The sequence below is a fragment of the Ziziphus jujuba genome, chromosome 5 (assembly GCF_031755915.1).
Source record: "Ziziphus jujuba cultivar Dongzao chromosome 5, ASM3175591v1".
NCBI classification, from domain to species: domain Eukaryota; kingdom Viridiplantae; phylum Streptophyta; class Magnoliopsida; order Rosales; family Rhamnaceae; genus Ziziphus; species Ziziphus jujuba.
Genome location: NC_083383.1, coordinates 484423 through 497500, shown reverse-complemented (window position 1 = coordinate 497500; position 13078 = coordinate 484423). Strand labels below are relative to the sequence as shown.

The 13078-nt window shown below is 34.0% G+C and overlaps 2 protein-coding genes across 4 annotated transcripts; one reads left to right on the top strand and one right to left on the bottom strand.

The window, feature by feature from the left end:
- Positions 1 to 1109: 1109 nt before the first annotated feature.
- LOC107416057 (chaperone protein dnaJ 10) lies at positions 1110 to 7772 on the bottom strand. Of its 2 annotated transcripts, none has more exons than XM_016024505.4 (10): positions 7481 to 7770; positions 6840 to 6899; positions 5971 to 6053; positions 5641 to 5800; positions 3754 to 3883; positions 3017 to 3175; positions 2564 to 2742; positions 2384 to 2464; positions 2127 to 2288; positions 1110 to 1687 (listed from the first exon to the last, which is right to left on the bottom strand). In XM_016024505.4, exons 1-10 carry the CDS (start codon positions 7565 to 7567, stop codon positions 1577 to 1579), a joined length of 1212 nt encoding a protein of 403 aa, XP_015879991.2. In that variant the 5' UTR covers positions 7568 to 7770; the 3' UTR covers positions 1110 to 1576. The 2 variants fall into 2 exon arrangements, with proteins under 2 accessions (XP_015879991.2, XP_048322740.1); XM_048466783.2 differs by lacking the exon at positions 1110 to 1687 and adding an exon at positions 1702 to 1899 and having other exon boundaries at positions 7481 to 7772.
- Positions 7773 to 7999: 227 nt separating this feature from the next.
- Positions 8000 to 12891, top strand: LOC107416064 (peroxisomal nicotinamide adenine dinucleotide carrier). 2 transcript variants are annotated; one of them, XR_003055750.3, is made up of 10 exons: positions 8000 to 8309; positions 8444 to 8620; positions 9085 to 9215; positions 9440 to 9494; positions 10074 to 10226; positions 10495 to 10563; positions 11202 to 11311; positions 11551 to 11618; positions 11974 to 12126; positions 12419 to 12513. XR_003055750.3 is itself a non-coding variant. In XM_016024519.4 (10 exons), exons 1-10 carry the CDS (start codon positions 8229 to 8231, stop codon positions 12607 to 12609), a joined length of 1089 nt encoding a protein of 362 aa, XP_015880005.1. In that variant the 5' UTR covers positions 8000 to 8228; the 3' UTR covers positions 12610 to 12891. The 2 variants fall into 2 exon arrangements, 1 of the variants encoding a protein (XP_015880005.1); XM_016024519.4 differs by having other exon boundaries at positions 11202 to 11309; positions 11550 to 11618; positions 12072 to 12126; positions 12419 to 12891.
- Positions 12892 to 13078: the final 187 nt, after the last annotated feature.

Below are 13078 nucleotides of genomic sequence, written 5' to 3'. Positions count from 1 at the left end.
ACAACAACACTTAAATTGGTAACCGCGCCAGTATTTCCTGCTCCCACGCCCAAGTGAGCTATAAAAACAAACTGTTATTAATCAAACAGTTTTTAGATTAACCTACCTTTCGTAAAAAAAAAAACAAAAAAGACAAAAAAAAAAAAAAGAAATACTAACCTAACCGATTAATATATCTAAGTTTAAATACATGGCAGCTGCATTACTCTACCATCTTCAATGTATATTAATTGTTACTATCAGATGACCATCTCATCGGTGTGTAAGCATCTCAATTTACAATTTAAAACTAAAAGTAATTAATAGATTTCCATAACAGTTGATATGTAGATATTATATGCTTTAACGGCTAGTGTTTTTTTTTTTTTTTGGCCCCTTTTCACTGAATCTTCAACGACCAACGTTGCTTTTGATAAACATATGACAATCTCGTTTGGCCGTCTTAAAAATATGGAAGAAAATGTCCGGATCTTTTTTTTTTTTTTTTTTGGGTATAATTAATAATATATATCTTTTCAGTTAATCAAGTTTTTTCCTATTTCATCCTAAAGTAGCGGTGGGTGGGTTTTAAAAACAACCCTCCATCTTTCAAGCGTAAATGACAAAACAACTGCCGAGCTGACAAGTGACAACCCGCCAATTTGGCACATTATTCTCACTGAACATCGATGCTCATAAGTCCGTTCCTAAATGAAACAATTCATCAGTCGGCAATTTTTGTTCCCTCGTGCTCATTTTCTTCTGCTAATGGAAAGTCATTTTTTAAATAAAAAAATTGAAAAAATAAAAGGAAAACGACAGTTTTTAGAAAGGAATCAGATCCTAGAGATTTTAGCCTAACGTTGAAACGGGTCACGGGATGCGATGTTTATTCTTCCGGGTCGGTTCCTGCTGAATAGTTGAGAATCATCTCTAGGCAAACTACTTGGCTACGTTTGTTCAGCAAAATGATACTAGTACTCAGACCTGATGTAAACCCTAAACTTTAAAAGGAGCGAAAGATTCACTAGATTCAGAAGGGCATATGGTGTGGCTCCAATCCAGTAACAAACTACGTTACACCTTTTATTTTTATTATTTTTTGGTTTGTTCAAATGAGCAGCAACACATAAACACAAACACATAAATTTTCAAAGCGATCAAATAATATCAATCAAAAGAGCCCAAATGACAAACCTGTGAAATCAAAACATAAGGTCTATCCCTCCAGCAAAATACACCATTCACATAACATGGGCAGCCATTAATATGGGTGACTATGAATACTACTACTACTACTACTACCTTCGACAACTATCCCCCCAACCTCCCCCTTCTCTCTCTCTCTCTCTCTCTCTCTCTCTATATATATATATATATATGTAATTGTACATATATTTCTGCTGCTTTCCCCCAAAATATAAATTTGAAAATGACTGTCCTCCTGCCTGAAGGTGTGTTGTGCCATCCAGCATGCAATCATCACTCATGCAAACACATCATACAAAACAAAAGCACGAAAGACAACACCCTCAACGTTGATACAAAAGGTGTTATACTACAAGACAAAAGGATCAAACTTTTCTTCCCTTAGACCTTAATCCATGCTGGTAGAAGGGTGTCTCTGTGCACCAGGTGGTGCTGTTGGCCTCGGAAAGCTATGGTCAAACTGTGCACCTGGAAACTGGGGGGCCTCCACATAGGGACTCTATGACAACCCAATTTGAAAAATAATAAAATAATTAAAAATAAAATAATACAATAATAAAATAATATATATTATAAATACAAATGCATGGGTCATTGTTCTTCCTGCTCAAGCCCCTCAACTGCACCGTCCAAGGAGGTAAAGATGTTGCTGTGCATTTTAGGCATTTAGCCACACATAGTTATTACATGGTAGGTAATTCCACATGTTTTCTGCCCTCAAAATTAGGGGTGGCAATATGTTAGACATGACTAATAAATGGGCCAGGGTTGAGCATAACAGGTTTTGATCATTAATAGGTTGACACATTTCAACATTATTATTTATAAATGTTGGTAAGGGTTTAGCATATAAAAACTGCAGAATACATTATTTCATAAAATCAGTTTTAATTTTGATAACCTCTCCTTCATTGCTTAAGAGGACAGAAAGAAGGTACCTGTGTTGCAAATGTACTATAGGATGGCTCTTCGAGATTTGAAGATTTTGGTGTAGTTATAGGAGGAGAACAGGCATCAAAGCTTGATTCATTTCCGTTCAATTTATGCATTGTACTGTTTAGCATAGGGTCATTCTCATTCCCATTGTTCGATTTGGTCCTCTATATTTATAACATAGTTCCAGAAGTATTAGGCATTTAATTGATAATCATGATAACAAGCACACAAAATAGTGAAACGGGGTAGAAGAAAATACCTGGAAGATTTTACCAAGAGTTTTCAAACCCTTTGCTCGTACTCGGAGCTCCTCTTTCTTAGCATTGTTGTCTTGAAGAACCTAAGATAAACCATGAATAGATTACCACAAAATAAACTTGGCCTAGTTTCTATTTACGTTCTATGCAACAGAAAAAGAGCACCAGAATAACAAGACAACCATCTGACAAACACGGGAAAGAGTGGCCTCAATATCAGCTACATTAAGCTTCCACAGAGAATCAATCATCAACTTCTTGTGAGTTTGCATGTATTCTTCAAGCTCTTCCTCTGTGTAGTTTCCTTCTGCACTGAGTTGCTTTTTCATGTCCTCTTGCAGCTGAATAAGAGCAATTGCTCCTGGTGCCACCAAAAAAATATCAACAATCAACATGATAAAAGTAACAATATAATTCCCCTTTCTGTTAATTACCTTATGCAGAAGCTAGGATTGGATTTAAGATCAATAACCCAATGTAGAGTTGTATACTAATTAATTAAGGTGGACCCAATAAAGATTGGGAATGAATTGGTGGTCCACACCCATGGGCCTACGTGGCTCATGTACAAATGCAGATTAGAAACAGTACAACACAAACAGGCTGTTGGTAAGAAGCCAGCAATATCTACTAACCTGTGGCTGCTGTTACTTGGGATTTGATGAAATGCCCTTTGTTTCTAAACCATTCGGCAATAAATGGCACACCCAAATATATTGCCTTCTTCCCAAGCTCTTTTGCTGCCTGCCTTGCATATATGTAGCCAATCGTATTCAACATGTCAACACCATAAGCTGTAGATACCAGAGAATGAAATTAATCATAAAATTAATCTCCATCAATGCATAAAAAAAGTGTTAATTGGAAAAAATAGCAAAGATGACATGAATTTGCACAGGTCTTAAATGACCAATGCCCAAATAACATTTTTCATGGTGCGAATTGCACTCTTTGGTGTAAACCTCTTCAAACATTTTCCTCCAAGAAGGCAAACTATCTAGCTTACTCTGCATAAGTCTCCAACATAGACTACGGGCATTTGACCTTAAATAGCAGTTGAAGTTTATAAATGTTTTTTCTACTCTTTTAAGTATTGAAGTGACAATAAAATGATACTCTATCTGACCAAATTTCACAAGAAAATTTTGATGGCCTGGCAGTTTCCACACAGCACAAATGGTCCATGATGTCCCAATTTAATTAAAGAAGCTGGCTTATTTTATAATCATAGAGTTTGAATCATACAAAGATAAGTCCAAACAACTCATACTTGAAAGCAATTTTTATATATATATATATATATATTAATGTCTAACATCTGTCTTTTCCTTTGACCTTAAAAAAAAAATACTTTCAGACAGGAACCAATTACCTGCATTAGAAAGCCTTGCTACTTCAGCAAGTGCATGACTAACAAAGTCCTCTTTGTTTCCTTGAACATATTGATTTAGTCGATCTTTCAAAATAGCAGCAAGCTTTTCTTCTCTTTCCCTTTGAACAACCTGCAGTGAAGACAAAATATCATGAAAGAATCCACTGTTTATCAAATGCAACAATGAAGATAGACACAATAATCAATAGCAAATGCAAATAGAAATGGCAAAAAGAAAGTGTAAAATACTAACATAATATTACAAAAGTAAATCAGCAATTGCGCATCTCCAAATTGATAATATATGCTTTGAACATTAAGATCATCTTTCCTGCTTATTAGATGAGTAATGCTACAGGAACCGACTTTGTTTACCAACTTATTTATCAACTGATGTGGTAAACAATGTGTAGATACATTAAAGATTTAAAAGTAATATAAACTAAATATGGTTAAGTAGACCCTTAAATTGATAAGTAAGACCCAATACAAGTCAATAAAAGATTGCTATATCATTTGCCACATCATTTGGCAAAGTAAAGTTAATAAACAAGTTGGTGTTTGTAGCATTATTGTTATTATAACCCTCCAATTAAGCATTGATTGGCAAGTTGCACACTCTTTGCCTGTTTCTGGGTAAAATTATATTGGAAGCATGCTTGTAACCATTAGTTAAGAGAGGAAGGTCCACTATCATTTTTTAAGGACCTTGTAATGAAAGACGATAACACTAAATTGCTCACATGCGAAACTGAGAATCTGGAAGGTCTGTAAGGTAAACAATGCAGTAACTAAGAGAAATAAAAAAACATAAAATAAAAAAAAAGAAAAAAGAAAAAAGAAAGAAAAATAACAGGAGCTGAGCAATGTAGGCACGCAGGAAAACAATGCCAGAAAAAAAGGCGAGACAAAATTGTTTTCACAACATACAATTTTAAGGATAAACTAATTCTACGGAAGTGAAAATTCCGTATTTATTAGAATTTCTATACAACTGATAATAGCATACTACAGATAGGACAGACACATAGTTGTCTCACCATTCCTGCTTTATAGAAGTCTATATATAAATTTCAATAGGGTCTATACTGTACAATTAAGATTTATTGTCAAACTTTTGCATTCCCTGAAGTTTGCTTTAACCCTACACATGCAAAACTTCCATCCCACCTGTCTCTCTGACCAAGAGATAACTATTTTTGTAGAGCTTGAATCGATACCAAAATGAGCATACATAAAATTTAATAAAAACTCCATTTCCTGTTACAAATATTAACCTCACAATTCAAATGACGCAGTATCAAGCCCACACTCAGAGAAATAAGACAGATGCCTAGAATTTTAACGTGTCAAGTGAATGGTGAGGAAACCATGGAAGCATAAGAGACCTATGTCCAGGTTAAGTAATGTCAGGTCCACGCAAACAGTATTCGCTCTTATTTCTTCAATTTTCAGATATAAGTAATGTTTGCAACCCGAATTATCACCCACCACCAGTTAGATACAATGCATTCCCATTTTATCAAAGTCCTTAACATCTAGATCACAAGGCGATTTTGCAATATCAGACTTTTTAATCTGTCATTTTGTTATAATGATGAATGCCAATAAAGATTGAAACAACCAAACCACGAATTTTGACCCAACACAACATCATAATGTTGAGATGAATAGAACTACATACGGACACAGTGATTCATATGATGTTATAAAGCAAACTAGGTTTAAATTCATAAACCACTAAGGTAATAGGCACTAATTAACGTTTGCATGGATAAAATTTGTCTTCAACAAGACGGAGTACGAGTGCCATAAGATAAGGAACTAGCGTTCTAATAGCATAACGAATAAGAAATAATGAGAATCTGACTAGTGAAAATGTTGTACCCTCATTTTTTCTTGCAACTTTTTAGCATCAAATTGCTCCCCTTCTGTGAAAATGTCTAGTGAAGCCATTGATGCCATGGCCAGCTCGCCGATGTATTCTTCAAAAAGCTCACTACCAAAAAGCATCGCAAAGATTGCTGCTGGATCAATAATAGCATCACTGCAAAGGACCAGAAGCGTTGGTAATATTATCAGAAAAGATACAATTTTCATGATACTCTTAATGGTCCAACAGAAAAATAGAAACATAGAAGTCATACACAGACATATAGGAGTTGTACTTTCAAGCATAAAATTCTACACAGAAGCTAAGAAGAAGAAAAAACTAACGTTGAGATTCCTGATTTTCCGTAGGCATCATATGCTTGTCGTTGAGCTGGATCACTCAATACTTGGTAAGCCTCCCCCAGAACCTGATTCCCATAATTAAAACGTCCAATAACAGATTACCAGTAATTTAAAATTTACACCTTCATTTTGCGATCAAAGTTGAGCACAAAAGAATGAAAGAAACATGAAACATCATACATCGAGATTGCAAAGCACAAACAAAGTTGAGGACAAAAAAATAAAAGAAAATTAAACATCATATCTCGAGATTTCAAAGAAGCCTATTTGAATTGAATTTAACTTAATTAACATATAGATTACTTTCTTTCAAAGAGTCCATAAAAGTGAAATTTTGAAAGTTACTGCTGATTTCACCACAATGTCTGTGCAGATCAGTATGATTGACCAAAGTTCAAGTTCCTACACTGAACCCCTAATTTATGAAGATTGTGCAAGTGCATAATCCAAAAGAAACCATATTCAATATGCTTATTGTGCCAAGAATTTAATTAAAGGCAAGTTCTGAGGAGCCTCAAAGACGTGCTCAAAAGTATTGTGGGCAACCAGCTTAGAACAATAATGCTGAGGGGGACATGCATATTTTTCAGATATACAGTCCTAAGTTTAATTCATGAGGTACAAGTTATAGCAACTTTTCGCATGAAAAATAAAGGAGTTTCACAAATTGATTGCCATCGCATTGTCATGATTTGAGGCATGGAGGAAACTAAAATTACAAAAATTCCTTAGAATTTGTTTCCCATATAAAACATGTACTAGTGTGTTTCTACAGAAGTAAAACAACACAATTTAAGTTCAGCTGGTAAAACAAAGGGACAAAGGACAAGTAGACAAAAAGTAAATGGTACCTGAAAATTTTGTGCTGCAAGAGGATCGTTTGGGTTCTTATCTGGATGAACCTGGCGAGCCTGAAGAGAACGAAAGAAGAGGAAAAAGTTACTCAAGCTACCCACCCAATTGCGTTTTTATCATAAAAAAAAAGGAAAATAAGAAAGCTATGTAAGCGAATGAAACAGCACTGTCTACCACATTAAAGGTGCAGCAGAGTAGTTGATACAAGCTTAATTGCTTATTTCATTTACATGGTTTTTTTGGGAAAAAAGATACTCAGAAGGTAAAATTAAGAAAGCGTATAAAATCAATCGAAATTCATTTATTTGTTTATTATAAGTATATAATATATATTGAAAACCAAGAGGCATGCAGGTAAAAAAAAAAAAAAAAAAAAATCAATCGCGACTTTTAGAGAGAGATATATTGCGATTAAGAATAGACGACTCCACGGATGGATGGATGGATGGATCTGCAGATTCCTCATAATCTTTTAACATATACAGAAAGTAAAACATAAAAATTCTGAAACTCCCTGTATATATATATATATATCTCTGAAATCTGAAAGCTCAAATAAGAAATCTGAAATCTGAAATAATGAATTGATTGCAAAGGGAAGGGATAGCGGGTGCAAAGGAAAAAGGAATTTGATAACCTTGATGTAATATGCTTTTTTAATCTCGGTCTCGGTCGCCGTGGGGCTGACTCCAAGAACGTCGTAGTATTCCGTTTCCTTCACCATCTATCTGATAACAAAGATATTTACTTCTTCAACTTCAATTCCTTCTCTGATTCGCTCACACTTATTACTCCCCTTCCAAAATTCACTACAATTAGCTCCCTCTTCCGACTACTATGCCTTCTTTTTGCGAGAACTATTCTGATTCGCCTTCCTTTTTCTTCTTTGAAAAACCACTTGTACATTTTACATTTTCATTTTTCCTTTTTTTTTTTTTTAATAAATGCATTAAATACTGTAGGGAATATATTTAATTAATTATTAATTATTAAAAATAATAATAATAATAATTTATTAAAAAAAAAACTCCACCCTCCCTCCCTCCCCACTACATCGCTACATGGTAAAATTAAAAACAGTTACTATCTTTTAATTGCGCTGGCGTTGACTAGCGCATTCAGCTGAATGCGAATAATTAATACTAGTTACATATTTTTGAAGAAAAAAGGAAAAAAAAAGTTTTATTTATTTATTTAATTTATTTGTTTATTTTTTATTATTATATCGTAGTAGCTTATCGTTAATAAATGAGGTCACTCAGATATATAGCTTACCCCCCGAAAAATAATAAATAAGAAATAATAAATAAATGATGTCAGTCAGGTAGGGTGTAAGAAGTAAGGATTGGCAATTGGTTTATCGGAAGGGAAAGGGGAAGGGGGAAATGTCAAACGCAGTGGCAAATGGTGTGGCGGGAGCTGGAGGTGGTATAATTGCTCAGATAATAACTTATCCCCTCCAAACGGTGCTCTCTTCTCTTCGTCCTCCCTCTCCCTCTCTCGGATATTAAATTTAATATATATATATTTTTTGTTTTCCTCGAAAACAGCTTCAAACTGTATTTTAATTATAAAATTTGTAATTTTGTCATACCCTAAGGTGAATACGCGCCAGCAGACTGAGAGAAGCGCTAAGAAAGGCTTGGCAAAACAGCCTTCTAATTCTTCCGGCAGTAATAATACCCTTGTTCAAATCCTCCATGTTATTAGGACTGAAGGTTGGGGAGGCCTTTACAGTGGCCTTAAGCCTTCTCTGCTTGGCACGGCTGCTTCTCAGGTCTGCTTCTTCTTATTATTTTATTTATTTTCTTATATATATATATATATATATATTTCGTGGTTGGAACTTGAAACTTGGCCCTTTTCTTCTTTTTCTTTTCTCCCCCTTGTTATTTATTATTATTTATTTATTTATTTTTAATGAGACCTACTTAGCGTCCGCTTTTCTTTTCCTTCTTTTTTCATATAACTTTTACTACATCAATAGGACCCAAATTATGTCACGTTACTGGATTGGCCTACACATGAGGATTGTTGATTGTCTATTGTATTTGTTCAATACACATACTGGACCTGCTTTAGATTTTGATTGATGGTATAGAAGCCTAATTGTTCAAACTCTGCTAACTCCCAATATTATTTATTATTTTGTGCTACATGTAAGTAACACTTCGGGTGTGTGTATATATATTGTTCTAATGTATGTTACTCTATCTAACATTCTCCTTCTGATCCTTCCAGGGAATTTATTACTACTTTTATCAGGTTTTCAAAAATAAGGCTGAGGCTGTTGCAGCTGCTCGTAGAGATAAAGGGCATGGTGATGGTACTGTTGGCATGATTTCATGGCTTGTTGTGGCCGCTATTGCTGGGTAGAGCATCTATTATTGGCCACTTAAACAGAAATAATTCTTATATTACCTTCATTTAAAAGTTGTTGTCTGTTGATGGGTTTTGGAGGTTCATCTGAAAGTGTTGATGAATATAATCCTGTATTGCTATTATACGTCTGACTGTGAACCAGGATTTAGTTAGACAAGATATATGTAGACCCTCCTATGTGATTAATCTCTTTTAGAAATTTCTTATCTTGCAGTTCCTTGAACGTATTGCTGACAAATCCTATATGGGTTCTTGTGACTCGTATGCAGGTGCCATATTTTAAAGCACATATGCAGTAATATTTTTTCTTTTCTAAAAGTTTAGATTTAGCGATGCTGCATAATAAAGTTTTTATTTATTTATTTTTAAAGTTGATTATATTGTTTTAATCTATAGAAGAAATAATATATTTTATTTGGGAAAGGCTCCTTCATTTACATAGATGATTTCTGATAATTGTCTTACTTTACCCTTAGTCGGCAGGTTTTAGAAATAATAAATCTATTACAAATTCTTACTCTTGGATTTGGGAAAACTCCTGCTGCGTTTTTCACAACATATCTCTTCTGGGTTTCAATACAAATGTAACAACAATACATGCCTCTTTTTTTTTTTTTTTTTTCTCCTTCTCCCTCCTCCCTGGGACGGACAATCCTGCTTATATCATATTCAATGTCAAATCTTATGCTTTTAAGCAACTCGAAATCAAAATATGCTTTTAATCTCTATTTTTCATAACTACATGGGATTTTTTAAAAAGTAAATACATTATTACACATTGCAGTGATGACTCAAGCATATTAAGGAAATTTCTTTTTGAAATCTTTTTCTTTTGTGTATTGTTTCAGACACATACTCAAGCTGAAAGAAAGATTTTGGAGGAAAGAAAAGAAGATCTGCTGAGGGAAGCTTCTGAAAGCAGTTTGAGAAATTCTACTTTGCAAGATAAATTGGCTGAACTTGATTCATTAAAACCTCGTCCTTATGGAACTCTGCATGCTGTTAGTATATCAGATTCCTTGCATTTCTACTTTTTATATTTAATATGATATTGTCAGTGACTTCTCTCGATGCTTTGGTTTTGGCTATTGACTAGATTTCTAAAAGAGAAAGCTCATTTGACAAATTATTCAAATGCTTCAAAAAGAAATTATTGAGCGAAAAACAACTTTCTTTGGATCATGCCAACCAGTTTTAACTATTTGCTGTAAATATTTTCCATTTTATGATCTTTAGTGGAATGAAAATAAATGGATAAAAGAATTTCAGGTACGTGAGGTGTTTTCTGAAGCGGGTATTACTGGATTCTGGAAGGGCATAATCCCGACACTCATTATGGTTAGATTTTTTTCATCACTGGAAAGTGTCAATTACATTATTTACCTTATACTATTCTTTGTTGTTAATTTTTTAAGCAATGCCATCCCTTAATCATAATATTATGTCAAATAGGAATTTATATTAAGACTTTTTATTTTTTTTTATTTTTTGGGGTTATAATTTGATGAAAATGGCCACATAGCATACAAGTAGACAATTTGCATGGAAAATATTTGCTTGAATTAAATATCATTTTGGGAATAATCAACAAAAAAGAGAGGGAAAAAAAAAACAAAAAAAAAAAAAGAGGGAAAACCATGGATAGTAAGAAGAAAGAAAATCATGGATTATGAATTGTTACCTTTATCTTTTTTATCAACTTTATTTCCAAAAAGAAAAAATTAATTCAAGTAGAAGTTGGCCAGCTGCATTTATGTACCAGACGGTCCATTGAGTTCAATTCTGACAAAAAGGACCTATTTAACACATAGACATTATGTCACAGTCAAGGTGGCATCATCTAGGAAAAAAAGTTATGGTCCACATTGAGACATGACCCAAATGAAAGTGTGTAATTTCACCCTAACGCTTAGTTTGGATTTTTTTTTTTTTTTTAATAAATTAACCCCTGGTGTAATGAGAGTATATGTTTCTAGGTATGCAACCCGTCAATCCAATTCATGATCTATGAGACCTCGTTAAAGCATTTAAGGGCAAAACGTGCTGCCAACAAGTGGGGATCCAAAAGAGTAACTGCTCTCGAGGTATCATACTTGCTCAAAATGTTTGATAATGTTAGGAAGTACGTCACAGTCTTGTTTGCAACAAAGGTCCTAATTATTTATTCATTTATTTCCATCCTTTTGAGTTTTTAAATGCCATCAAATTCCTCATGATGTTGTTTTTCAAGTGGACTTGTTAGAGTTGGTGAACTTGCTCCTTTTATTTTCTTTTCTGCTTCTTTTTTCTTCTTGTTTTTATTTTTATTTTTATTTTCTCTGTAGGTTTTTTTTTTAGGGGCCTTGGCGAAACTAGGAGCAACTGTCACAACTTACCCTTTGTTAGTTGTCAAGGTAAAGTTGAGCACTGGCTTGCAAAGCAATTTTACTTGAACAAATACTGTATAATTTTTGCTTTATCTAGTGGTATAAATTCAAGTTCTATCAACTTATGCAAGGACCCTTAATCCATAACCTTCAAGTTCAATATTCGGCTGCTAAAGTTGATATCTTGATGTTACTCAACTTTGGTGCTTGTTCTGTTTACTTTGGTGCTTGTTCTGTTTTAAGTATATACCAGACTGTATCATGGCATAGTTTTGTTTCCTTTTTATTTATTATTTATTTATTTATTATTATTATTATTATTTTTTGATAAATCATTTACAACGATTTTCCTCTTCGATGTCTTGAACCGACGACCTTCCAGGTATGGGTGTAAGTGGCATACCAACTTAGCCAAACTCACTTCACATATTATGGCATAGTTTGCTTTTTAGTTGATTGTGTTTCGGTGAGTTTGTACAGTCGAGGCTGCAAGCAAAGCAGGAGATCGGTGGGAATATCACATTAAGATATTCAGGTTTGGTTTTAAATTTTAACAGAATTCAGCCATATAATGGTTTCTTCTGTTCTTTTGCTTTTTAACTTTGAAATAATCATAGTATCTGTCTCTTTATCTTCATTTTTATTGCTTGTATCATCTTGATGTGCATCTAAGGTGTTGGATTATTCATTTTCATAATACATCCTTGGATCTCTCATCCTGTCTATTAGAGGCATACTGTTTTTCTTATGCTCTCACCATTCTTTTACTTTGAAAGAATTTGTCTTTCCTGTGGAATGCATAAGTAATTGGTATCTTTGATGAGCAGGAACTCTAGATGCAATAGTTAAGATGATCCGGCATGAAGGATTGCCTGGTTTTTACAAGGGAATGAGTACTAAGATCGTACAGAGTGTTTTTGCAGCTTCTGTGCTTTTTATGGTTAAGGAGGAAATCATTAAGGCTTACATGTTGCTAGAACATAAGCACCGGAAGCTCCGATTGAATTTTCAGAAATGATCTCTTCACCTTTATATAAGGATAACTCCTTTAAGAAAATGGGTTGTATTTATACACGGCACTACATCCATGGTGGAAGGTTCATCAGCGTCCTTATTGTTTTCCTTTTCTGGTTCCAAATATTGGCTAAACATTTTTAACTATTATTGTTTGGCCGTTTTGGCTCCAAATATTGGCCTCTGGTACCTTATCATTGTAGAACTCTAGATAATTTTGGAGAATGTGATCTCAGTAATATTCTATCGTAGCACAGGTTGGTGATCCAACCATTTGAAGTTTTGATTCTGAACTCTCAACAGAGATCAGAGTTTTTAAGTTTCACCGGTACCGTTTATATACCAGATTTTCCAACGTTAGATGATTTCATTGTTTAAGAATTTAGATCTTGGATCCAATAATTATATACTTAAAGCACCTTTGTTTATGTCAATATCACAATGAACGCGGATACAAACGCAACTTTTTGAAC

What these genes read in the sequence shown, in the direction of transcription:
- LOC107416057 (XM_016024505.4), bottom strand. Translation starts at nt 7,567, where the DNA reads ATGGTGAAGGAAACGGAATACTACGACGTTCTTGGAGTCAGCCCCACG. An exon ending in AAAAAGCATATTACATCAAG is followed by an intron (nt 6,900 to 7,480) that starts GTTATCAAATTC and finishes CGTTCTCTTCAG; the next exon opens with GCTCGCCAGGTTCATCCAGA. An exon ending in TTGCAGCACAAAATTTTCAG is followed by an intron (nt 6,054 to 6,839) that starts GTACCATTTACT and finishes TATGGGAATCAG; the next exon opens with GTTCTGGGGGAGGCTTACCA.
- LOC107416064 (XM_016024519.4), top strand. Translation starts at nt 8,229, where the DNA reads ATGTCAAACGCAGTGGCAAATGGTGTGGCGGGAGCTGGAGGTGGTATA. An exon ending in GTTGTGGCCGCTATTGCTGG is followed by an intron (nt 9,216 to 9,439) that starts GTAGAGCATCTA and finishes CTTATCTTGCAG; the next exon opens with TTCCTTGAACGTATTGCTGA. An exon ending in TAATCCCGACACTCATTATG is followed by an intron (nt 10,564 to 11,201) that starts GTTAGATTTTTT and finishes ATATGTTTCTAG; the next exon opens with GTATGCAACCCGTCAATCCA.